Below are 27,673 nucleotides of genomic sequence, written 5' to 3'. Positions count from 1 at the left end.
TTAAGGTCAAAAGTTCAGCATAATATGAGAATATGGGAGATTGTTGGCACATGTTCCAAACTGTGGGTACTTGCCAGAAATTCCTGTAGGTTCTTCTGTGTTGCTGTTTTTCTTTTGGCCGCCACCCTGATTGGTTTCCTTTTCATCAGTATGGCTGTGCCTTATTTTTTCCATGCGTGCTCCATGTTGTCTTGGAAATTCTTGTGTACCCTCCAACAATGAGATTCCACTGTTGCTATGGAAGCTCTGTGAGGACAATCGCTCCATTTGTAAGATGTGACTACAAACACATCTGGAAAAGCCTCCTAAAAAAATTGCAAATGAGGGTATGAGCACCCTGGGTCTACGTGAAGGCATATCAATTGTTTTTTGATGCTGTGACAGAAGCAGTGCATTTTTTTCATTTAAATTAGGAGCACATTCATTAGAGCATGGAGCAACTTTATTTTGTTAGGTTTTGTAGAGATGTGCATTGTAATTCATGGCAAAGTTTCCCAGCAGATGAGGCAGAAGTGAAATAGATGATGTTACACGACCAATCTTCTGGAGTTGCTGGATAAAATATGCCTAGAGATACCACTACAAATTTAGTTCCCACATTTATTAAGTCAAATCACGGGATGGTACGGCATACTGTTTTCTTTGTTTTCATCCAAAAAAAAAAAAAAAATCTTGCCAGGGCAAGATTTTAGTGGTTATTTTGCTCCAAAAAAAATTTCAGAAGGGAGTACATTATTGAACAGAGGTTGAGAATCTTTAATTAACTCTAATTTACAATTTGTCAGGTTTTCATCAATTACTTTTAATGTTTACTAAACCTATGAAGCCATTTTCAGCAGTAAAAGGCTATTTTTTTCACAAAAAAATTATTTCACATATACCTAAGACTGAAGTAAAAACCAATCACGGCTCAGCTTGCAAATATGACTTGGCAAAACCCAGAAAACAGGTGTGCGATGATTGATCGTTCCTAAGCCTTGATCGTATGATGTAATTCTCAATCGACATCACTCAGGAAAATATATTTTTAAAAGTATTAACTATACATGTGGAGAAAATATCAAATCAACTATTGAAAATAAATATTTTTACTGTTGAAAACGGCCTAATTTTGCCATCCCTTTAAATAAAATAAAAAAAACACATCAGACAGTCAGATTATGTACTGTTCTTTGTTTTTATGCCAATTTAGCAGGGTTTGATCCTCCGTTATTCATTTTGTCTAAACATGCAAGCGATCATGCTTGTTTTTAAACTGCAGAATACTCTGAAGACATGCTTTTATTTCAAACGCGGAACCTTCTTGCTGTGATACAACAGTACTAGACCCCCTTGGTCAGCAAGCAAATCAGCCTGTACCCTTGAGCTCAACTTGGCCGGCGTCCATGTTGTACAGTCAGTCATTCATACTGAGTCACCACTGTGTGGGGAAAAAAAAAAAAAAAAACGGAAGCATGTCCATCCACCGGCAGCTTCCATGACCAGACGGAAATGAACGAAATCCATCTCATCAGTGCCTGATTGGTAACTTTTTGAATTAACTTCAAAAAGTGAGATGATACGAGCAAAGGTTGACTCATACGGATTGATCTTGCCAAGTAAGACCCAACTGTGAAGTAACTACATTGCTTCCTCCCTTCTCGCCGTGAGATCCGACAGCACTGCTGGTTATTTTCTGCATGGCACCAAGCGGCCCTGTCACGTCCTCCATGCAACATCCAAAATGAGCGGAAGCCTTTCATCAACCCGTAATGCGCACAATATCCTTGTAGAAAATGTGATGCGTTTCCATGGAGAAGATCTGAAGATGAAGGTTTTCCGCCTTTGTCTATGCAAAGTGAAAACTATGAAATAAAGCACTTCAACTCCTCTCTTCCATCATGTGATTTTTTTCATTCTCGTGTGACAGCAGCCTTGAAGTCCTCACTTTTCATCCCTGTAGATGTGTGCCTCTGTGATGCCCTGAATAGATGAAATTTGCTTCCTACTGATGATGTCTGAGGTCATTTAAGGCATCAGAGGCACATTAGGATGTGATTACCTGTGGGTGCTGCAGAAATTGATTTGCATGATGTGGAAAACGTGCATCTAGCTGCATTGGATACCAAATTCCCGAAGATTCCAATGATTTGAATACATTCGGAATGAAAAGCTGGATTCGGTTTTCCGCCAGCTGCGAAGAAACAAGACTCGGAGACGTTGCTTTCTTTGTGTGCGCATGTTCAAACTCTCCTAATTAGCGTTCTGTCTGTGTTTGTTTTGCCGGTTCCGCCGCTTCTCTGATGGCGCACCAAGCAATTTATCAAAGAAAAACAATTTCAAAACAAACACGGCTCACGCTGTCCACGCGCACCGCTCAACATTGATTTTATGCCTCAGCGTCTTCCTTAATTATATGTGATGTTCTATGCCTGTGCAATTATCCTCACATCTATGTATGAGTGATAGTGACCCGCGGTAATTTGGGTTATTGGGATGAAGTCAAGGTGACCTCTGACCCGTTTGCTCTGTGGCACGCTTGTTGTCATGCAGGAATGATGAGCCATCCTCCCATTCCCATCAGCGAGCTGGCTGAGCATATCGAGCTGATGAAAGCTAACGACAACCTCCGACTTTCCCAGGAATATGAGGTGAGGAACCAATTTTGTTTTATGTTGATTAATGAATGCATCCTTATTGTTGACCAACCCAGAAGTCCCACAAGGGGAAGAAAAAGTGATTTTTACGGGCCTAAAAGTTCGGAAAGACTCAACTTCACTCAACTTGACTCGGACTTGAACTTCATGACTTGGCAAGGGTTGCCTGTTTTTGTTCACGTTGGAAAATCTGTCATTTTAAGGTGGTTTGTCCTTGGTTTAGTTTGTGAAAGAAAAGTCATTTTTTCATGTACTCAGTGCAAACTTGGCAGCTCACCACCATGTTATTTTCCTAATCCAATTACTATCATGGAGTGTGACCATTACATCTGGATTCAAGGATTATCTTTGGACTAATGTATTTTGCTTGAAGCTTTAAAAAGTGAATGGTACCATGTGTAGTTGGCAACTGAAAGATACGAGAAACAAAATCTGTGACGTGTAACTTCAGTTCTTACAAAAATACCCACAAAGACAGATAAGCCAACGTCACTATTTAGCTAACCAATTACTGTTCGTGTGAGTAGACAACAAAGCAATAGACAATACAACACCGCAGGAAATCAGGTTCGGGGACTTTAAATAAACTATTATATATATATATATATATATATATATATATATATATATATATATATATATATATATATATATATATAGATATAGATATATATAGATATATATATATATATATATATATATATATATATATATATATATATATATATATATATATATATATATATATATATATATATATATATGTGATTAGATTGTATGAATTCCCCTTTGACATGTTCGCAAACGTAATGCATCAACAATCTAGATTTTTGTTAATTTGAGAGTTGCTTGAAACTTGAAGGTTAAGACTACTTAATTGTGGTTGTTTTGACAAAGTGCTATTACATCAAACCCAAATCGCTACAAAGAGGTTACGCATCAGTTTATTTGCTTGTGTGTGGCATGCTGTGTTATATTTGAAAGTGACACTTTACTATTTTAGCCATTTTCGTATGTCTGTAATTCAGTTGATTTTGATTGACTTGATTCTTTTTCATGTAAAATACATAATACATTTATACTGTGCCACTCGCCTTTGACTGAAACATGACATCATGTGCTCTGGGCTCAAGTAATGACCAGTCACAGTTCACTTGTTTTCCTTTTCACAGAATGTTATTTGCAACAAGGTACCAAAAATAATAAATAAAAAGTCAATGCAGTTTGACGTTTTGTCAAAACTACACATACAAGCAAAAGAACATGTAAAATACAATCCGACAGGAAAAAAACATTAAATGGCCACAGCATGCCAAGCCGTTCTGGGTTTGCTCATGTGACCTTTTTTCAATGATTGGTTGATACCTGAGTACTGTCAGGTCATTTTTAATCAACTACAATCTGCAAAACATCTGTTTTTGTTGTACAGGAGAAATAATTTAGTTCTTAAATTTATTAGAGACAAAATATTAGCTTTTTTGGTTGATGAAGATGCATATACAGTAGTAATAAATCATACCTTCAACCATGTGTTTTACCTTCAGATGCATCCCGCCGGAAAAAAAAAAAAAAAACAAGAACCGGTGACTAGGCGAGTGGTGATTGTGCAGTATACAAATAAAAGTTTAGATTATTAAATAGGCAACTTAAAGAAAAAAAAAAAGGGCACCCACACATATAACAGTAAAATACAAATAGATAGCTTAAAAGTGGACAAGTTATAGCTCTTGGTAAAACTGTATACAAGTGCTCTCTAAGTGTTCCAGGCCATAGGTGTGAAGCCTTTTAAGGCCTCTCTTCATGAAGGAAAAGCTATTTAACATGTGTATCACTATGTCCAGACAAGCTTATGGTTTATTCAGCAGTGCATTTTACATTGTCTACTTTATGAAGCTCATTATCGTTTCACATCAACAAATCCACCATTAAATTATGTCTACAAGCTCTGTTGTGTGCAATTTGTTTCCTTTTCCCAGTCCATTGACCCTGGGCAGCAATTCACTTGGGAGCATTCCAACCTGGAGGTCAACAAGCCCAAAAACCGTTATGCTAACGTGATAGCATATGACCACACCAGGGTCATCCTGGCACCTATTGAAGGTAAGCTGGCAAGAGAGAGGTACGCAGAGGATGGTAAAGAGAATGGGATGCGGGAAAGACAGGCTGATGGATGAAAAGTGAAATTGCAGACATGGCTCTGGAGCCAAATAAACAAGCAACGCAAGCGTGTTCAAATGCAACCACCACAGGAGATATCTGATGTGGAATTCATGAGTGTACACTTTTTGTTTGATTCGCATCCACCAATCCCTTACAACAGAGATGTCAAATTCATTTTCATCATGGCCGCCCTCAGAGGACCAAACGAAACGGAAAACTACAGATTCATTGGCTACTAATATGACACTATTTGCTCTGGCTTTGATTGCTCATTCTAATCGCTAATTTTTTTGAAATTACAAACAGAGACCATCAAGATTGCACTATAACTTTTGCACTATTGTACAAAAAAGTATTAATTCATTTTCATTTGAAGTTTTTGTGTGTGGGTGTGCGTGTGTGTGTGTGTTTTAACAGACTCACTTTGCAATGTGATTTTTCAAGTTTGACATACAGTAAGCCCCAGAAGACGCAGTACTGTCAGACAGCGATATTCTTCAAACGTGTCTTGTTTGCAGGTGTCCTGGGAAGTGACTACATCAACGCCAATTACATTGACGGCTACAGAAAGCAGAATGCTTACATCGCAACTCAGGGGCCACTGGCTGAGACATTTGGCGACTTCTGGAGAATGGTGTGGGAGCAGCGGGCGGCCTCTGTTGTCATGATGACACGCTTGGAGGAGAAATCAAGGGTTGGCCTGCCGACACAAATGAGCAACATGGCTTTTTTTCTGCAGCTAGCAAAGAAATGTTAATGGATAACTGTACCTGCACTATTAAATTGAAATTCAAGGATCTGGTTAATTCGAGTTGTTCCCTTTTGTTTTGTTTTGTTTCGTTTTCTATATAGATAAAGTGTGATCAGTACTGGCCTAGTCGGGGCACAGACACATATGGGACAATCCAGGTAACTCTGCTGGACACCATGGAACTGGCCACATTCTGCGTTCGCACATTCTCCCTTCATAAGGTAAGAACATGTTGCATCCTGATGACATTTGTGCATTTTATTAGTATTGCAGTCATATCCATGCAAAGCAAATACAAAGGCATTTTTTGACAAAAGCCAAAATTGCGATTGAATTCTTATTTTTCTGACAAATATTGCTTTTTTTTTTTTTTAATTACAATCAAGCTTCAGTGCAATATTCACACTGTGAGATCAAAACATTATAAACTATTGCCCTGATAATGCAAGGACACGAAGGTTCTGTGAGTTACACTGTCCTTTTACAATGGCTTTGAAATCTTTTCAAGTAAGGCACGAACCACTGTGCTGTTTGCCGACATGTATAATCATTCACTTGTGTAAAATTGTGTATGCCCCCCTAAGTCAAAACGCTGTGCATGTCACTATATTTAATCCCAGAGATTTTATATAATGCAGAGTTTTTTTGTTTGTGACTACTGACTTTTCATGAGTACAATAATGTTAGGAATTAGGTTACTCTGTATTTTAATATGCATTACTAGTTGTACGTACATTGCACTGTGAGGGTGCGATTTGAGCTTTTATTTAAATCAAGTCAATTCTGTCTCAATAGGGCCTCATGCAGGCTAGTATGTGTTACTACACAAAGTAATAATCAGATCTTCCTATACAGTATTGCCAGGTTATCAGAGCGGAAGTAACTAATAGTGAGATAATAAAAGTGACTATCTAACCATTTGATCACAAATACGTAGTAACACGTTAGACTGGTCGTACTTTGAGTAACGCATTTCCGACCTAATGACCATATTATCATAACGTAACACAATCAACGAACATGGGAGACTATTTTATTTTTTGCTGCGAAAAAATATTATACTCATCATACGTATGTATTTTTGTGTTAGATTATTATTATATCTTGTTAATATTATATATATATATATATATACTGTATATATATATATATATATATATATATATATATATATATATATATATATATATATATATATATATATATATATATAAAATATGTAATTACTTTATAATACGTGCACGCATATTTTACTAATAGCAAAATAATACTAATACATCTGCAATATATTCCCTGTTTCGTAGAGGTTTTTTGAGTTAAAAAAAAAGAGGCCATTAGCTTAGACTGCATGGTGAGTCAAAGCAGGCCAACGTCCCTCTCTGGGGTGATGAGATTTGACCACTGTTGGTAAAAGAGCACATCTCGACCCGTCACACTAGCCTGTGTCTCCGTGGCCTACTTGCAAACAGAAACTAGGCCAACTGTGGCTTTTAAGTGTCATGTATATTTATTAATTTTCAACATTTGTGTTTTGAAGCATCATTCAATTTGTATATGCTCCCTCTTGGTGGTGTTATCAGGAGGCACAGAGTGACTTTCCATTGTTACGCTGATGATAAGCAGCTGCTTTTGCCGGTGTCTCCTGATGATATGTCTATCAAATGCTCTTTTAACTGCATTTTCGGCTTCTAATCCTGGATGACATTGTGCTTTTTCCATCTTAACCACGGCATAATTCAAGTTTTAGTTATTGAAACAAAAACACAGGAACGATTCCCATTTTTTTTTAATTGCCTTTCTGCACATGTTTTTTAACACCTCAAAAAAAAAAAAAAAATAATGTCTCAATCTATACGGAAGTGTTAAAAGCAGCCAACTATCCATGGTCGTTGTCTTAATAGTGTTTTTAAATAAGTCATTTATTTTTTTCATGTATTTATTTTACCGTCTTACTTAGCATTATACTGCACATTAAAAATATCGCAAAAAGATTTGTTAACACTTGAAGAACATGGCCAAAGTCAATCTTTTGTTTCTCAGGCCAACTTTGAGACACTAGTGCATGCTTTTATCGCCTCTGTCATATCAGATTGACTAAGGTACGGCCTGCTTTTTGGTCTTGCCAAAAAAAAAAAAAAAAAAAAAAAAGCATTTCAAACTGACTTTTATTACAAAACTCAGCAGTGCATGTCCTGATAAAGACCAGAAGACGGGAGCTCATCTTGCCGGTTGGAAAATCACTTCTTGTGTGTTTCGGTATCAATTTTAAGTTTGTTTTGTTGGTTTTTAAATGTTTTTCTTTTGAAATGTCTGCATTGTCTTGGACCCTCTTAAGTGAACGCTTTTTACCTTATGAAACCTCACGAACGCTGAGATCCTCTGACTTCCTTTTAGTCCTTCCAAATGTCACGCACACGTGATGAGGTATTTTTTCAGTTATACGGTTGCCGTTTATGGAATAGCCTGCCAGAGATCCACAGGGCTACAGAGACTCTTCTTGAAAACTAGAATCGGGGCCACCATTTTTCATCTAGCCTTAACTGCTATTAATTTACTTTTCCTAACATCTTAAAGCTTTTATATGATATTTTACTTTTCATAATTTTAAATTCTTTCAGTTTTTATCACCAATTATTTTTGCTTCATTTATACATTTTAACTGCATTGCCAGTAAGTGGATTTTCGTGAAGAGATGAAGATGTTCGCTTACTGCCTCACAACAGAGCGGCAGCAGTGAACGGCGAGAGGTGCGTCAGTTCCAGTTCACCGCCTGGCCAGACCACGGCGTTCCAGAGTACCCGACCCCATTCCTCAACTTCCTGCGTCGGGTCAAGGCCTGCAACCCTCCGGATGCTGGGCCCATCATTGCCCACTGCAGGTAGTCCCACAAGTACAAGGCAAAGGTACAATTTTCCTCCCTTGTGCGTCTTGACCTTTGTTTTCCCTTTCAGCGCCGGCGTGGGCCGCACCGGCTGCTTTATCGTCATCGACGCCATGCTGGAGCGCATCCGACATGAGCGGACCGCCGACATCTACGGTCACGTCACCCTGATGCGCTCGCAGAGGAACTACATGGTGCAGACCGAGGACCAGTACAGCTTCATTCACGAAGCGCTGCTGGAGGCCGTGGCCTGCGGGAATACGGAGGTGGCGGCCCGAAGTCTCTACTCGTACATGCAGAAGCTGGCCAAGGTGGAGAGCGGCGAGCATGTCACTGGCATGGAGCTGGAGTTTAAGGTACATTTATACATAAATATTTGTATCCACCACACTTAGGTAAATGGCCTGCTTTCAATTGAAACAAATAAAGAAATGTATTAGTAATAATAATGCACTTAAAGCAATGATTAAATTCCGCTGGGATAAACGTCAGCGCTTTTTACTGATTTTTATTTGTTTGGTGTGTGAATGGGCTTCCTTAGATGACTGTTTGAAATCAACTAAATTGAAATTGAAAAATGTAATATATAAGTGTATAAGAATACCTTTAGAAAAATATATAATACCATGATATTCAGCTCCATGTACAAATAAAACTAGAAGTAAAACTACTCTGACAAGTACAATTTCTACTAAATGTTACTGAAGTACAAACAATGCAGTAAATGCACCTTGTGATTAGCCACTTCAGCTTTCACTTTTTATTGATTTATCCTGTATATTTCCTCTTCATCCAGCGCTTGGCCAACACCAAAGCCCACACGTCCCGTTTTGTGACAGCCAACCTCCCCTGCAACAAATTCAAGAATCGGCTCGTCAACATCATGCCCTACGAGACCACCCGTGTGTGTCTCCAGCCAATCAGAGGCTTGGAGGGATCTGACTACATAAACGCCAGCTACATCGACGGTTACAGGTATGTTTACTTGAAGAGAAACATTAATAGGACTTGGCCTCTTGTCCTCCGCTGATGGCTTGACGAGTGAACGGATTGGAAAGGTTTTCACCACAGTGCTTGCGCCTGTCACATCACGTCAGTTCTAGCGTTACCGTGTGCGCGGCTGCGCTCGCCGCACGGCACTCTCCACGTCAAAAGATTGAAGCCGTAGATGATTCAGGCATCCAGACTCCTTGGACACACGCTTTAAACTGTTCCACTTTTTTGAGAAAGGAAATGTTGTGCTTGAAAAAGCACCTCATAATATGTGCCTATATAATAACTGTGCACAATGTTTAGTATGGAAGATTCTAGTACATTTATTTACCACTGCTATTTTTACAATATATGTGCAGGCAGCAGAAAGGCTACATCGCCACCCAGGGTCCGTTGGCAGAGACCACAGAAGACTTCTGGAGGATGCTGTGGGAGCACAACTCAACTATCGTGGTCATGCTCACGAAACTGAGGGAGATGGGTCGGGTAAGGATGCACATTGTATTATTTCAAAAAGCGCGCAGTTAAATCCACTTGCTCGACAACGGTTTCCAGGATTCATAAGCATCATCAGAACTGCAGGAAAAAAATGTCAGGCACTAATGGGATATCATTAGTATGTGCACATACATTAGCTATACCTGCACATTTTAATGGGCTCCAATACAAAAGAGCTGTCAGCAATTCTGCCTCTAAAAACATAATACGGTAGCATTATTCTTTTGATTGACGTATTCACAATCTGGTTATTATTGTAAGTGTATTGATTGTAAATGTCAAATATATATTATTATAATATTATGCTGACAAGATAAGCTGAAAGGTCACAAAAACAATCTAATGGCGCTACATTCAAAATGTGAACAATTGGGCAATCTATGTGCTACTGCAAACAGTAGCACTCCAGTATAGATGAGTACTTTTTAAGTATCAATTTCAAAATTGTTTAGCCAATATCTATGTAAAACATTGAATGTATTTATTATTTATAAAGAGCTTTTTCATAAAATTACTAGCGATGCAACTAACAATTATTTTGATAACCAATTATTCAGTCAATTGATGTGTTGATTAATTGTTCAGTTTGACTTAAAAAAAACAAACATGTTTTTAATTCCATACCTTTATTTCTTATTTTATTAAATTATGGTAAGATTCAACTACGGGTTTGGCCTGTAACATGTCAGAGTATAGGCAAAAATGTGGATTATTTTTTTCCAAGCTTTTTTTTTTTTTACTCAGCACAAAGTCTCCTGTCATGGAGAGCTACAGATATTGGTTAACAATTATTGTTAAGAACCTGAACGTCTAAGCATTTGGCCAATTTCAAATTTGAAAAGGTATGCAAATGTTAATAATTTTCTAATGTTATAATTAATCAGTTTTTAGTTTTTCAATTGTTGCACCTCTAAAAATTACCCTACCACACTTACAAATTATCTGCCAATCAAAATTGAACATTTTTAATCATTTTTAATCTTTTTTAATCATCATGGAATTCAGTGGAAATTAGTATCATTAAATGTATTTATTTATGTATTTATTTATGTGACGTTGCTCAATAGTAGTCAAAAAAGGCTTTGTTTTTTTGAAAAGCCCTAATCCTGGTGGTGTGCGCCGAAGATGAAGTGAGAGAGGGAGGTCTGCGCCTCTGTGGGAGTGATCTACACCAATTCTTCAAAGCGGCCTTATCTCATTAGCTTTTTTTGGGGGCCATGCTAATCACTTCTCTGTGGTTTGTCGAATTTAGCAAACATTGTCACTCGATTGATTTTTGTTTTAAGGAAATCGATACCTAAATCAGAGCTCTCACAAACACAGTCCTACGCAATCCACCAACAACACTTTTGTTTACATTTTTGCGTGTATCCTATCACAGGAGAAGTGTCACCAGTACTGGCCCGCCGAACGCTCCGCCAGGTACCAGTACTTTGTGGTTGACCCCATGGCTGAGTACAACATGCCCCAGTACATTCTGCGGGAGTTCAAAGTAACAGATGCCAGGGTGAGTTTATGCTCCGCGTGTTTCATTTCTCCTTTACGCGTTCGAACAGCAGCCTTAATTTAACACCACCTTGACTATTGGGCCGTGTTCCCAATCTATCACCGAGCGACGTCCTGTCGACCCTCATACCTCATTTGTATGTAAACGGGCATATCACAGCAAGCCGCCCGAGATTATTCATTCAGCCGCACTGTCGGTAAAATAGCTGACAGTTCATGTGCGTGCCCAAGTGCCAGTCATAGATAACTCCGGTTAAGCCTGTCCTGCCCAGGCGTCACATGGACAGATGCTGTTGTATTGATCTCAATTAAAGGGGAGTCAGAAAGGCTGAGCCGAGTAGAAAAGATGTGATTGCCTCCAGAGTGGCTGACAATAGCAGACGTTTTGGTGGGGAGTTCACCGCAAGCGCTGATCCGGGGTCAGATGACTGTAATCATTAGAAGCCAAAAAGGAAATTGCTGGCCATCGTCTCGCTGACCAGTCAATGCAGCGACGAGACTAAACTATAACAAAATACCGGGTTCCCTCAAATAGTGCCTTAATAAACCAATTTTCTAGTACAGTGCTTTCCCAAACATTATTGAGCCAAGGCCGGATGAGCTGAATAAAACGGCTCAAGTTTGAAGTATTCCTCAAAATCATTTCTTGGGTCGCAAAAAAATATTCATGGGAGGGGCGGAACCACTCAATAGTGAAAGCGTTCTCTTGTATTTGTTTTTTTAATTGTGCCTGAATGTGTATACTAATATATATTGCAATTTTATATATTAGCAAACAGGCATAAGCCAGTCCTTCTTGATAAGTGGGGCACGCCTCGATGCGATGGAAGGGGGGTGCATACTCCTGCATAGTGAAACAGCCTTTGCAGTGTAATTGCACATTTTTGGCACCAGGTGGTGCAATGTCATTCCCATTTTCAAAGTCTTGGCGGCGTTTTAAACTTTTTCAATCGCTGCCCATGTTTCTTCTTAACCACATTAATGGATAATTTAGAAAAAAAATCATGTTTTATCCCTTTTTCCCTGGGTTAAAATAGTATTTATTTATTTTTAAACTTCTCATCAGGACGGCCAATCACGAACAGTCCGTCAGTTCCAGTTCACTGACTGGCCCGAGCAAGGCGTGCCCAAATCCGGTGAAGGCTTCATCGATTTCATTGGCCAAGTGCACAAGACTAAAGAGCAATTTGGCCAGGATGGACCAATCAGTGTTCACTGCAGGTGAGACGCGGCACAATGCCATCTTCCCCGGCGTGGGACTCGGCTTAAACGGTTCCTCTTTTGGCCGCAGTGCTGGCGTGGGTCGGACGGGGGTCTTCATCACTCTGAGCATCGTGCTGGAGAGAATGCGCTATGAAGGGGCAGTGGACATTTTCCAGACCGTCAAAATGCTGCGGACACAGAGACCAGCGATGGTGCAGACTGAGGTACGGTCACATCTTCTTTTCGCAGCAGCCTTTGCAGTTCAAATGAAATACACAAATCGATATGGGTTTACTGGCATTTGAAATTTGTTAAGCTAACAAACTGCACTCACTGTCCCATTTACTCAATCTATGCCTATAATCATGACGTATATCACTTTTCTCAGATCAAGAGTGAGTGTTTGAAATTAATTTCATATAATAGTGTCATTGCATCCTTGCAATTGTGAAAATAATGTTTTATTTTAATATTGACGGACAAAACAAAAAACGAACTTTTCATGAACATGGATTCATCTCAAATTAAACCATTTTGATAGTTAATCATTTATCTTAACTGTCTCTTGACTGGTATCATTGTCTTATTATCTTTTTGTTTGTCTTATTTAAGGTTTATGAGGTTTAAAATAAACCTGTAGTAATGAGAGTAACATTCCTGATGAAAACGATGGTCTTTCATGCAGGACGAGTACCAGTTCTGCTACCAGGCTGCTCTGGAGTACTTGGGTAGCTTTGACCACTATGCAACATAAGCAAAGACACAAGTTGAAAGAAGGAGCAAGAACGAGGAAAGATCTACACCAACAAGGACAAAAAAGAAAAAATACCCTCCAAGAAATCTGTGTCTAACAAAAGCCACGCTCTTTCCGCTGAAGAGCTGCGCTAGACTCTCCATGTGTAATCCATATACTTACCTCAGTGTTCCAAGTGTGAAGGACGTATAATAATGCATATGTGTCGTGGTCAGCTATCTCCAATACCAGTGAAATACAAGAACAGGAATTTATGATTCTCTCTGTGTATAAGTACTAAAAGAAATACACACAAAGAGCCTGGATATTTGCTGCACCCTTCATGGGCTTTTTATCCTCAACTTTGTATCTATTGGTTTGGTGTACTCATGGGTTACGAGAGTGCAAAGGTCAACGTTTCTATGTGTACGTGAGTCTCTTTCTAAGGTGTCTAACTGATCAATATGAAAGCTGGTGATTCGCTTCTGCCTCACTTGGGACTCAACCGCTATCGCGACAAGAGTGGACGTTCGCAGTGCCAACACGACACGGGCCGATCAACCGTGGCCCGCAAACGGGAATGCTGATGTCAGGCCAAGTGAGACTGAATATTCCGGACCGGGCTGGCCGCCGTCGTCCGGCGCCTTCGACAAAGCTTGCTTGCTGTTTGCTTGTTGCTGGTCCTTCATCGCCCTTCTTCACGCCAGGCCCGTTTTGTCAGCTCCAATGGGGCCTATAGACAGGGAAGCTGTTGAAAGACTTTTCCTATTTTGTATCATGTTTGTGTGAGTGTTTTTTTTTTAATTATCATTGCCTTACGCTTCTTTTAACATGCTGCTTTTGCTCACATGCTTATCTACTATTATTGTACACAATCTTGAAGTGAGGATGAAAGCCCCTCTCATGTGAGTCTAAAGTCATTACTCAAGTACAGTGGTGCCTTGAAATACGAGTTGTGAAAACACTAGTTTGACAGTATTTCTGTAACAACAACAAAAAAGTCTTAAAGCTCTTTTTTAATCTCCACTCCAAGTTGAAGATTGCTGTCCAAAATAAAACAGGGAGAATAGATTTTAAACAATAAACCGATTTGCTTTTTGGCAAACAATGTAATATGCCATAAACAGGCTAACGAATGACATCAGTGTCGCGCTGTTGTAGCCCTTTAAGTAACTGATATATCAACACAAACAGCGCATATTTTCTTTGTCCTTGGTCAGTAGATGATGACTAATATACTGCCCTCTAGTGGCTATCAAAAGAAATCAAAGACGTCATGTGATGCATAAAACCCATCTTTTTTGTTCTATTTCGCATTGATCTCAAATTCCAAAGACATATTTTTAAGTCCAGACATTCAACACCATGTAATTAGATCTTTTTTTTCTCTTTTTTTCCAAGTGTTGGGCTAAAGGAGTGTCTGAAAATATCTGGTACTAAATGAAATAAATCTGAAAGTAAAAGGATTACTTTAGGTAACTAGGCAGATGAAGTAATCGATTACTTAAACTTAATCACCCAAAGTAAGTGATGGTAGTATAAAATAATTGATTACTTTCACATATTTAGTACCTTTAGTTCATTTAGTACAGGGGTGACCAAGTCCCATCCGCAGGAGGCACAATCCAGCTTGTTTTTCATGTTTCCCTTCTACCAACACACCTTAATCGACAAATCAGGGTTGTTATCAGGATTCTCTGAAGCATGATGATGGAAACATAAAAAACAGGCTTAATTGTGCCTCCTGAGGACCGGCCTTGGCCACTCCTGATTCAGTACCTCAAGTAATCAATTACTTAAGTAATTCATTAATTATAAAATTATTGATTCACATGTCATTTTCAAGATGAAAAAAAAAAGAAAAGAAATGGGCATAAGTACACTGGACCAAATCCATGGACTTAAAAAGAAACAAAACCACGTTTTGAGGACTTAATGAGTTAATTGCATTCATATATTTTTGTAAATATCGTAAGAGTGCTGTTGTCCTTCAGTCATATTATTTTATCTTTTTGTTTGTTTTTTCCCCCCATATCTGTGTTACTAGTTCTAAGCTTGAAACTGTATTTCAAGGCACCACTGAGCAGAAATTCTCTCCCTGCCAGCTAGTTGACCCAACACCCATTACAATTCTATGTACAGAACATCCCAAATTAACTGATGTTTCTCCTTTGCATTTAAATTTAATACGGCAGATAATCATGACAAACTGATCCCGCGTGGTGACTGAACAGCACAGCCTTGCCAGCGCAGCAAATTAATGAGATTCAACCCAATTTTGTACATAACGGTCCAACGACACGGCCGAGCACAACATAAAACGGCGGGATTGGATGTGATGTAGTTCTTAATGTCGCAAAAACAAGCCTTATAGTGTCATATTTATTTTATGTGTTTTTTAAAGATATTTATGAATCTATTTTGTTACGCTCTGTTTTATTTGATCAGTTTAGGTTATCTAGCTAGTAACTCTAACCAATACAAGTGATTTTCTTGTTTATTCGTTTTTTATGTTGATGGTGTTTTATGCTTTTTTTTTGCTTTTTTTTTTACTTTGTTGCCCTATGGCAAAGTATGCCCTCTGTGTAGGGTTCTCTTTGATACTGATCACTGATGTCCAACTGTTAGCTAGAGATGTATTTTAGCGGATGTTTAAGTTGACAGCGATGACCTTTTGATGTCCTCCCCTGTCTGACCTCCATAGCAACAACATGGGTTAATCATAGCAACAAGGTCACGGGACATCAGATGTAGTTGAAGCACACAGTAGCAGGTGTATTTTTGACAGATGGCTCAGCTGCACACTTCAATCGCCCTTCATTTTAAACAAATTATTCCAATATGAAGTCGATGTGAGGTCTAGAAGTCTTGACAGTGCGTGACATATATGGAAATATGTAATTCATTCGCTTTCTAATCAATTGTTGTGTCAAGAGAACTAGTGAGGATGCAGACACACACACGAGGCGTAATGGCGAGATTGTGTGTTGAGGGCCATCCTCCTACACTTCTGTACCTGTTCTTTCCTTTCCGAACATAGATGTAGATATAATATCTTGACTTTGTATTAAAGCAGATAATTGGATATACAGCACAATGGAATTTTTTTTCGTTCTTGGTGTTGTCCACTAGATAGAAACAAAAACTCTGCCTGGCTTTCATGCCAAAAGGTTGTACAGTACATATCATTTGCATTACTTACTGAAAGTATGCTGTCGTAATTTATTATAGGTGACATATAAGGAAGGCATAATAGAAGTTTCGTTTCCCTCACGCGGTGCACTTTTTGCGCCTCGTGTTTCATGGATTTTTTTTTTTTTTTTTTGTATGTGTGCAGTTTTATTTATTGTCCACTTATAAAGGTTTGAATTTTGAGTGTGAGAAAACGTTAACGCCACCCCTTGAACCATATTGTAGTGAGGGGTTTTACAGGCCTGAAACATAAAATACATTTAACGACAATTAAGGAAAACAGTTTTTTTTTTCAAAAAGCTGTGTTGTCAAACATGTATGATAAATGAAAACGCCAACGCATAAATTAAAAAAAAACAAAAAAACTGCAGAACACTGAAATATGTAATTAACTTAAACTAATCTACTTGAGAGACTTTATATATTGCGGGTATAATAATGATTGCAGGGGACATAATCCCAGCAGGAGACTTTGATACACTTTATAATTAATTAAGTAATTGAAAATATCCACAACCAGCGTTGTGTAGGACTAATTTTCAGCCCTTGTGTTTTGCAGTTCAGATTTGGCTGACTTAATTTCCTAATGTTTAAATGAAGATATACTTCTTCGCCCTTATTGGAGTATCAAAAAATTAGATTAACATTCTCTCAAATGATATTCATATTGTATGTGATCACAGTTGAATGTGTTTATTAAGATTAACGTTTATTTAAACAAGTGTGACAACTTTAAGTGTCAAAATGGGCAAAAAGTCAAAACGAGACCAAGGAAACGTGCCCAACGTGGCAGATTTATCAAACTTGGTGATTCCAGCAAGATTAAGGCGGTTAACATTGCCCTTCTTCTTAGTTCATATCTTGAAAACCACTATCAGGTGAGGTTTCGTTTGTGTGGGATTCAAATTGTCAAGAGATTATGTCAGTGTGATGAAAATTCCAAGATGCCTATGACATGACATCCATTTTGGCATAAATTCAATTTGATGACAACCAAAAAAACTTGTAATACTGCCTAGCAGTTTGAAAATGTCAGGCAAAAAGAAAGCACATTTTTGTCTTCACTTTAATTGTGGAAGCACGGAGCAAAATTATCAAGATTTAACGCAAAGCAGAACTCACACACGCACATTCCACTAATAAAACGAGAGGACCGAAAATAAAAACATTCCAGTATCTGACAACCAATCACCAAGACAAGAATCAGCACAAAGTTCATTCAGAGTATGTAAGAAATGTTTGATAAAGGATTTGGAAAAGAAAATATATATATATATATATATATATATATATATATGCTGTTTTTGGAGAAATTACAATGGTTTAAAAAATGCACACTATGGTCCTCTTTATAGATGTTTTTAAATAATTAATGGAATATTTTGTTTTTGCTTTCAACATATCTAATCCGTTCAATAATGTCAGATTTAACAATAGATCTAAAGTTTATCATTTTTGTTGTCGTATGTTGTCTTTCTTTAAAGCACAACAAAATATGTGCTGTTTTCCCCATTGTAAAATTCTAAGAGTATTAATTAAGTTTATTGGTTTAGGGCCTATGTTAAGTCAATAATTCATAAGCATTTATTTTAATGCATTTTTAGATTGGAGCAATGACAGCTGAAATAAAAAGTGAACTTTAAAAAGGAGTTAATTGTTCTGGTTGTCATCTATGTGTCACCAATATAGAGGCAAAAATGCATAATGTGTGGGGTTAGGGTTAGGGTTAGGGTTAAAGTTAGGGTTAAGGTTAGGGTTTCAATGCAATTCTAAAATAATTTTTTTCTAGGGTTGAGAATCACTACATTAAGTTGACAAATATTATATAAATGTATGTCATATATAACTTTTAATTTGTACCAAATTTTTTAATCGCCATTTTCAACACTGACCTTTTTTTAAGCATCAAAAATCTTTTTCTCAGAAAAACTTTAAAAATTAATTTTCTAACCTTTTTTAAAGTTATTAAAAATCTGTTAGAGTTTGAAATTCGAACGTTTTAATGTTATGTATACAAAAACAATTGTCGGAAATGCAAATTCAAATGCAAATGCAACATATATATCTTGTTGCATTTTTGTACCATGTGAGTTGGAATTTTTTTTTCCCCACTGGTTCCTTTTCCATGTAGCATACACATCATTTCATTTCATTTTCCTTTATTATTATGTATATCCCTGCTTCCAAACTTGCCATGAAAAAACTATGTCAATTGAATACATAAAAACACAACAGTTATGTGTTCATAGATTTTTTTTTTTTTTATATATTATATACACATTTTAAATCTGTGTGTTCTTGAATGAGCAAACGTGAGAGCAAGATATGAAATGACTTGGCTCGATGTTTATCAGCGCTTGCTAAGCTGGTTACCTTCTCGTGACTTTACTTTAGCGCAGCCCCTTGTATGGTAACCAATAGCAACCGTTGCCCAGGTAGACAAACGAAACCCACGCCTACTTTTGCTATAATTGGCTAACCTCTGGTAAAGCCCCACTCCCTCTGCTGCCGATTGGCTCTTCGCTTGTGTTTTCTCAGCATTCTCTACCTGCCTCTCACTTGCAGAAATGAAGCAAGCTGCAGAGAGGTGCTTTGTGTTTGTGCACTGTTGAATTATTTTTTTTATCAATTTCAGGTTATCTGTGAGAGTATGTGAACAAATTTGTGCGTATTATTTTTCCAAGATGAGTCAGAGGATCAACAGGAAGTTTTCACTGGACAGCTCTGTGTAAGTAGGGCGACAGTTACACTCTCTTTTGTCTACATTTAATTTCATTATTATTTCAGTAGAGCTTTTTTTGTAAATGTTTCTCTTTAAGTTGTAAGCATACAGAATGTTAATGTGGCTAACAATAACATTGAATATAATATCTGGGAGCAAAACTTGATCTTTGATGAACATTTAGGCCCACCACGCAATGGAGATATTGGGCATGAGGGGTGTACTTGTGATTTTGTGTGCTACTTGGAATTAAAAGTTTGGAGACTTCTGTTAGAGCTGAGCATGAGGAGCGCACAGTGCTGCCTGGCTCAAAGTGAAACTAAAGTATAAGACTAAGGCCGCACAGTCTACTTTGTTACATTCTACACCAGGGATGGGCAATTTAAAAATCATTTATTACTTGGCCATTTTACAGCAGTTGAATACTATCAAGAGTGGTCTCAAACTGTGCTGATGTCATGTCTAAAATGTAGCATTGATGTCATCTACTGGTGAATCTGCATCAGTAAAGTTGTTTCCAAGATTTTAAGAAATTGAAAGTGGAATAGCATTCTTGCCTCATCCTTTGCCCATCCCTCTTGAAAAATTGTTTCTGGGAACGCATATCATTAGATGCACTATAAACAGGCCATTTTAGGATAAATACACATACTTTGTAGATCGATTTTGAATGGCAACGGGTTGAAATTGTTCACGGCTGGTTGTGTCAATAAACAAAATAGGCATAAAGGTTTGAATTTAAATTCAGTGAACATACTATATAATGTACTTCCTATTTTATCTGAAAGATGCCATTTCTAGACATAATGTAGGTCCTGGTGCGAAGCCAAATTTCCTTGAGGTTGAAGGTGATAGAGGAGTATATAGTCAGTTAGATGTTAACGCCTGCTCTTGATGACATCAGAATAAAGACAGACAAAATGCCAAAAATCACATTTCCCATCTAAAAATTATTCAAAGACGATTTGAATGAAAGCACAAGCAAGATTTTTTTTTAAATGTAAAATCCCATGTGGAATTGGAGCAAGTTCTAATTGCTTAATAATGGGGCCCTTTAGCATGACATTGAGCGGAAACTAGACAGACGTAGAGAAAAAAAAAGTTGAATAATCATGTATTCTATTATGTAATTAAAATATATATATATATATATATTATATATATATATATATATATATATATATATATATATATATATATATATATATATATATATATATATATATATATATATATATATATGTATAGTAAAATACTTACACATATGGACCGATCAATAACATGCACTTTTTGGGAAATAATGACGTTTTGATATATTTTGTAATATTTTGACATTTTCCCTTTTTACAAGTCACGATATAACAAAATTCCTTTTCTCCTCTGTGCTCAGCTCCCAGGATGCAACGGTACGCTTCAACGGCCGCCGAGCCTCCACTCACAAACTGATTAAAAGATATAAAACAAGTCTGGAGGATAGTGAACAGGATCTCCAGGAACTAAATCAAAACGGCAACATAACCGCCAGGTCGACTCCGCCTACATTCACATGGACGCCATGCATCTCTCGTTTGTGAATGTTTGCTTCTTATGTCCTGTAATCTTTGTGTCTCCAGGGAAAAGACGGTAGCGGAGGACATCAGTGATCGGCCGGATGGAGTTGTCAGCAGAAATGTACTTCCTGTTTCTCTCAATCCATTTTTGTCAGCTTTGACAAATACAATTTACAAATTGCGATCATTACGCTATGATAAGCTTCATGAGGTGCACCAACAGTATTAAAGGGGCACATTTCATTTGGAAAAAAAAAGACAGATGTGCCGAGTCATTCCAAGATGAATCAAAACAAAACGAGTAAGGTTAACTGTGTACTTAATATTTCTGTATAGATTAATGATAAAAGTTTTTAATTCGAAATAAAATAATGTATATAGCATAGTATGTTTATACAGTATATAAATTGTTGGAACATTAGGTTGGTCCCTTTTTGACCCATGATTGGATTATTTTTAATCCAACTCTTTTTAGAGTTTCCAGTTAAAATTTCATGAAATAAAATACTGAAATTTCCATAATTGTATCCATTTAAATGTAACTATGCAGTTAACTTATTTACTGGCATTGCTGACTATAGATGAGATGACTTTTTTACTGGCCTGTCAGTGAATATGTTAGTATAAATAACTGGTAAATATCAAGGTGTCTGAGACTATTGCACAAATGGCAGAAAAAACACAGCTATCAAAGATTTCCCCAAAGTGTGGGCATTGCCAAAAAAGAGTAAACCTTCGCTCCAACCTTGCAAATGGCCCATGAACAAGGAAAAAAAAACATCTGTACATCATCCTTGCACCATTTTCACACACGCATTTTCAAGGGTCTACCATTTTAGAGCCATGGCGGATGCAACAAACAATACATTGACTAAAGTCTTATAGGTGAATGATTAATGAATTAATTTAATGAAATTAATGTTTATTCAAATGATTATGCAATGTTTGTTAATTATTTTTATATTTATGTATATATGTATGTATTTTTATATACTGTATGTAATATACATTACATATATTATGTATACAAATTTGTAAATTTAGGTCCCAGTTTTACCACAGTTCTGAGTTGAGCATTCAAGAAAATAAATGGATATATTCTTAAGCTATTTTCAACATTTGAATTATTATAATCAAAAATAATGTAGACAACATGACAACAGACCAAGATCATTATTATGTGGAAAAAAAAAAAAAAAACAGTAAAATTGACCATTTTTGGGCATATCAAATGTCACTTCTGCCAAACAGTGACAATATTTTTAAAAGTTTTTTAGAGGGAATGGATAGATTAATCAATCAGCACAGTGTATTGTTTCGTGTATGTCTCCCACATTGTTACTTGTGTAAAAGTCAAGGTGTATGTGCCCTGTCATTGGCTGATGGCCAGTCCAGGGTATGCCCCGCCTCTTGCCCAAAATCAGCCAAGCGGCTACGCTCCAAGCCCACACGCAAAATAAATAAATATAACACAACTCAGTTCTACACCGCCATGGAAGATAGTCTATGAATTTAAAAATATTGCAAATGAATATCTGTGACACTATCAATCCAACCCAAACACCATTGAAAAATATTGCTGTGTAATGCAGTGAGTGTATACATCGCTTATGTTCTTTGTTTTTCTTTTCATGTCAGAGTTTCCTGAAACACAACAAAAACTTTCACAAACTTTTTCCAGAAATCCCTGAAGGAGAAAACCTGACACATAGTGAGTAGGCAGATTTTTATACTGGCATTTTCATACTGACTTTCAAAATTCAGTCCAGTGTATGTTGCATATGTTTGTGTTTTTCCACAGCTTTCGTTTGCTCCCTACAAAAGGAAGTTCTTTATCATGGAAAACTTTTCATTTCGGAAAATCACGTGTGTTTTTTTTCGTCCGTGCTGCTCAAAGAGACAAAGGTAAGCGCTGGAATCAAAGAGGACGGAAAAGTATTTACGCAATTCTACAGTTTTCCCACGCAGGGTTGTGAATGTTGCAGGTGGTGATCCCCACATCCAACATCCAAGAGGTGAAGAAACAAAATTCCGCTTTGCACATGCTGTCCATACAAACTTTTAACGACGAAAAGGTCAGCCATTTTTTTTTAATGAATATACAATACTGTTAGACTCAGCTCCTCAGTCGGATTCTCAGTACAGCAGTATTATTAATCGTTCCTTGTAGAGCATAAAGAATATTTAATTAATATTGTTATATTGTCTGCCCCCAAGTGTTGCTGGACCCTTTATGTTCAGATGTGCGCTACTTAATATCAGATGCTAATTCTCAGCCCCACTTTGAGGCTCTGTAGTTATTTAGAATCAAAAGCATGGAATCAGTGGCAATAGTGCAGTGGCAAGTTTGAAAACATTTTCAAACATTTTCAAATTCAAAAATTGGTCACAAACACATGAAGAGGTCAATTAGAAATCCAAGCTATTGGAAATGCACAGCTGTTAAATGAAAGTCATTCCAGAAAGCGTTATCCACGTCATGAAACTGACTGAGAAAATAGCAAGATTTGCAACGCGTATCTTGACAAATGGAGCCTATTTTGATGAATCTCAGTTATAAATGACTTACATTTTTTAAATAATGAAAAAAAAAAAAAACACTGAATTAGAGGAACTTTCCAAACTTTGTATAATTTATTCAGTGGGTAGTATGTTTTCTTTTTTTTTTCTTTTTTGTTTTTTTGTAGTAGTAGTAGTAGAAGTATTCCAGCCCAAAAATATCTCTGCTTTTGACTACTTTTTTTAAATTTACTTTTACAACTCATTATGTTTAGTAGCATCATAACCAATCATGCAGGATTTTTTTCCCCCTCTTTTGGCAAAAAAAGTCTAAAAACAGGCTAAAGCGCTCAGATCATTAAAGCAGCCTGGACACTTGTCTTAAAGCAAGAAATCTAATAAAAAAAAAGAAACCAACTTCCTGCTATGATGCAATTAAAAATAAATGCAGTCGAGTTCCTCATTGCTGATCAATCAACTGACGCATTTCATGTTTTTCCCTCAGTACTTCTTTATATCGTTGAGGAACCGAGAGATGTGTTATAATCTCCTCCAGAAGGTTCAGGTGAGTGTGCCATCTGCCGTGCGTGATTAGCGACAAATCACAATCATCTGACCTTTTATGACATACCTTATTGGTGACAACACAGGGAGACAGTGCCAAAAGCAGCCCTCGTTGTTCCTCTGCAGAGAACGATGCCGATTCCAATATGGTGGGTTTAATGTGCAATACACACACCAGAGGAAATATGTACAGTCTTCCTGTAAGGTCAAAAACACTGTAATCAACATTTTGCCTTTCTATTTGCCCACATGTCGAAACTACAGGGCTCCAGTCATTCCAGCATGGATGACAGTGTGGATCATGGAATGAACAGACAGGAAAGCAGTAGTGTGTTTGAACACATCCCTCAATCGGCCAGTAATGGTAAGACAGGAAATGTCGCAAAGGAGAACATTTGAAGTTGATCAAAGCAAGCAAACAACTTGCATGCTTTGTTGTGCTAACATGAGCACTAATATAACATAAATTATGTTTTTACAAGCGTCCCAACTTAAATTACTGTTATATCCAATAAAAACACTTTTTAATGTGTAGTTTTATAGTGCTTGACTATGGTTTGGATGCATCACCTCAATGGTTTCCTCCAAATATGTTCCCGTTTAATTTTGTTGACAAGTCACATATTGATAGTGCCATTTTATAATAATATTTTGCACTAAATGATATTTTGCACTTTATTATTACCACCATTGGTTTTGTTTGTTGTTTTATTACTATTTATTGCTATTTATTTATTTGCTCGATTATGGAATGCCGTCTGCATGGGGAAGTGAACAGAATAAGAATTTCATTGTGTGGTTTAACAATACTACATATATGACAGTTAAATTCTTGAATCTTGTTAAGCACAGCTCAATTGTATGGAACTTTTAAGTACATTTCTACGTTCCTATTTTAGAATTGTCTTTTTTGAACGTTTAGCTACAATTTTAATTTAACGTTTATGTTCAATGCATTGTTAATACAATCTAAAAGAGATTCTAAACTTGATTAGTTGCTTTCAGCAGTAAAAAGGTAATATTTTGAGAAATAATTTGATTTAAAAAGGAAACAAAAAAACATCTACAACAAAGACATTTGAAAAAGTATTTTTTTTTTTTGTACTTGCTGTTGACTGAAATTGACAACCAATCACGGCTCAGCTTGCCAAGGTCATGACCACACCCAGTTTAGCCATAATTTGAGCCCTGGGCACGTGATGTCATATTCAGTCAACAACAAGTGGAAAAATGCATTTTAAAGGTATAAGTTGTGAAACACCAGAAATAATTGAAATATTGAAAGAAAGAAATAATGCATTTTGAACTAATTGTAGAGAGATAGATATAATTCAAGTGCAGCTGTCTCGTGATATGCACGAGACATGATGTGTATTTACATTCTGACATTTCAAAAACAGGCAGAATTTATTTATTTATGAGCTATCATCTATTACAGATGGATTTAGCTATTAATTAATGCAAGATCGTACACACTGCCATATTTAGCTGGCAACAGTCAAATAAGGGGTGCGCTGGCACTTTTTTTTTTTTTTTTTACTGAAAACACTAGCATATGCAGTTCACACTCTATTTATATATTTTTGTCAGTTAGATTCTCAAAGAGCAACCAAATAAAATGACTGAGCTGGAAATGTTTGATAAATCCTGTTTTGAATCTACATGATATAATCTGTATTAGTAATACAAAATAGATTTAAAATTTCATTACAAATGTAGTATACAATTATTTTTTCCCCTAAGTCTTACTGTCATCGTATTAAAGCTAGTTTTCAAATAACAATATTTCTCCTTTTGATTTGTACTTTGGCAGGTCCCACAAAAAGCATACCCTCATCAGAAGAGGCAGACCACAGCATGTGTAAGGCCGTTTTAGTTCTCTTCGGTTAGCCATTGGGGTAAAGAGGGAACATTTATGCAGTGTAAATATATTTTTCTCAATCAGCGTCATTGTGGCGTCGGAGGCTAACGGAGGACGTCACGGCGTTTTTCTTCCTCAGACAAAGAGTGAATTTTGGCATTGTCTTCTATTTCTACTTGTTGGTGTAAGTTGACACTCAGCATTTCGAAAGAGCATAACTCCCCATGAACAAAAACTATACACAAATAACCAGTTTATTGTTAAGTATTGGTGTAACTATTTCCATTGCTTTTTTTTTTTTTTTTTTTGCAAAGCATATTTTGGCTCTTGTCACGCTGTCTGTGATCATGAAGACACATTCACACTAGAACGTGTTTGTGCCGAGTACAACAGTAAATAAATGATGTTGTGGGGGGCGGGGTTGTGTGTAGGTTGCTGCTGCTTCTGTTGGTGTCTGGCTACATCGGACTCAGGATGATAGCATTGGAGGAGCAGCTGAATACTTTGTCAGAGTTGTCATTGCATTACGAATAGTGAGTGCACACATACACACACGTACACACACGCATTTGGGCAAGCGAGTGCTGGTATTGGCTCAAACCGGTTTAAAACCATTACTGGCAAGATCAGATAAGGGCATGGCCTCTGTCTGCCTGTTCGCTGAAGCAGTTCAAAAAAAGGAAGTGATTACATTCTACCAGTCACACCTAGGAGTGTTTACAAAGTTAAAGAAGCTGCTAATTTCTTCATTGCTGCCTTAAAAATGGGCAAAGAAAAATCATGCCTGCTGCTCTTCTGCAATGTCAGTGATGTAGCAAAGCAGTTGAGAGAAAAGGTGAAGAAAGAATAATTAACAAATAGGTTTTGTAATAAAAAGTCAAGAGTATTCACTATGGCTTCATGTAATGTAACTAACAAACAGCCCATGCGAAAAAAATATGATCAGTGGAGGATTGCGTATTTGATGCATGAACCTTCTGCAGGGGAGTTTGCGAAATATGAATTAAGCAGGAAAACAATTTCATGACATATTTCAACATTTAGATTGCAAAGGTGCATCACTGCTTTTGATCTAGTTTGTAGGAAAGCAGAGGCCTTTCTGGCATGGAGTGAATGAGTTAATCAAAACATTAACATATTTATAAAATACTGAGTTGCTTGAAATTTCTTTTGTATATACAGTAATTGCATTGCACTAGCTAATACTGACCGTATCATTTGTTCTAATTCTGCATCAATAATTTTCCTTGATTTGTATTTTCATTTTTTTATAGCCATCAAGAAACATAGCCAGGAGCAACAACCACCAACAATTTCCAAAGCGTTCACTGTGTATTTACTGTGATAATAAAATCATGTACAGGTAATGTGTTCCTTCCTTTGCTAGATGACAAAAGTCGACCGTTAGAGGGTAGTGTTTTCAATGGAAAAAGTAGCATGACGAGGCAAAGCCTCTTAATTTTAATTCAATTGTTTTCTTTTTCATCTCATCTGTTGCCAAAAAAAAAAAAAAAAAACCTAAATACAGAGCTTTGTATCATCTGCCTAAGTTGAGAGTGTCTCACTTATTTCAAGAGAGAAAACATAAAATAGGGACAAAGCTTTTCAAGGCCTGGAAAGTTTTTTTTTCCCCCCACAGTGACATTTCCAGTTTTTCATAACTGAGCTATGAGCACACTTGTTGTAATACCGCCAGGTTTGCATGTGAATGATTTCTATTACACGGAACTTTGAACATTCTAGAGATCCAGTGTAATTATATTGTTGTGTCTAAATTTATCAAATGAAATCACATCATGAAATAAAACGTGTCATTTCTTGAATAGGCGTTTCATGTCATTGTTTCGTAAATGTTAAGTATTCCATTACCTGTGGTTAAAATGTGCATGACTATTTAAGGTATGTCGTTTGCGTTACACAATGG

At 37.0% G+C, this 27,673-nt stretch overlaps 2 protein-coding genes across 7 annotated transcripts in view; both read left to right on the top strand.

The window, feature by feature from the left end:
* Nucleotides 1-16,452, top strand: part of LOC148414778 (receptor-type tyrosine-protein phosphatase S-like) — a 92,934-nt gene extending 76,482 nt beyond the window's left edge. For all 6 annotated transcript variants that reach the window (XM_088428615.1, XM_088428613.1, XM_088428614.1 and 3 more), the window contains 12 exons: nucleotides 2,533-2,630; nucleotides 4,613-4,736; nucleotides 5,315-5,490; nucleotides 5,649-5,768; nucleotides 8,271-8,425; nucleotides 8,499-8,784; nucleotides 9,225-9,403; nucleotides 9,781-9,907; nucleotides 11,301-11,426; nucleotides 12,492-12,646; nucleotides 12,717-12,852; nucleotides 13,314-16,452. In XM_088428615.1, the coding sequence (XP_088284741.1) occupies nucleotides 2,533-2,630; nucleotides 4,613-4,736; nucleotides 5,315-5,490; nucleotides 5,649-5,768; nucleotides 8,271-8,425; nucleotides 8,499-8,784; nucleotides 9,225-9,403; nucleotides 9,781-9,907; nucleotides 11,301-11,426; nucleotides 12,492-12,646; nucleotides 12,717-12,852; nucleotides 13,314-13,382 (1,751 nt within the window). In that variant the 3' untranslated portion in view covers nucleotides 13,383-16,452. The remainder of the gene's footprint in view (nucleotides 1-2,532; nucleotides 2,631-4,612; nucleotides 4,737-5,314; nucleotides 5,491-5,648; nucleotides 5,769-8,270; nucleotides 8,426-8,498; nucleotides 8,785-9,224; nucleotides 9,404-9,780; nucleotides 9,908-11,300; nucleotides 11,427-12,491; nucleotides 12,647-12,716; nucleotides 12,853-13,313) is intronic.
* Nucleotides 16,453-19,082: 2,630 nt separating this feature from the next.
* On the top strand, nucleotides 19,083-27,572 carry LOC148414777 (uncharacterized). The gene is made up of 13 exons (XM_088428622.1): nucleotides 19,083-19,281; nucleotides 20,666-20,800; nucleotides 20,889-20,946; nucleotides 22,464-22,536; nucleotides 22,627-22,730; nucleotides 22,811-22,900; nucleotides 23,830-23,889; nucleotides 23,975-24,037; nucleotides 24,153-24,252; nucleotides 25,702-25,749; nucleotides 25,834-25,933; nucleotides 26,181-26,282; nucleotides 27,024-27,572. The coding sequence occupies exons 1-13, from the start codon at nucleotides 19,238-19,240 to the stop codon at nucleotides 27,037-27,039; spliced, it is 993 nt and encodes a 330-aa protein (XP_088284748.1). The 5' UTR covers nucleotides 19,083-19,237; the 3' UTR covers nucleotides 27,040-27,572.
* Nucleotides 27,573-27,673: the final 101 nt, after the last annotated feature.

Source organism: Hippichthys cyanospilos, chromosome 12 (genome assembly GCF_059441005.1).
Source record: "Hippichthys cyanospilos isolate Australia breed blue-spotted pipefish chromosome 12, RoL_Hcya_1.0, whole genome shotgun sequence".
Classification (NCBI taxonomy): domain Eukaryota; kingdom Metazoa; phylum Chordata; class Actinopteri; order Syngnathiformes; family Syngnathidae; genus Hippichthys; species Hippichthys cyanospilos.
This window is presented reverse-complemented; position numbering and strand designations above follow the sequence as displayed.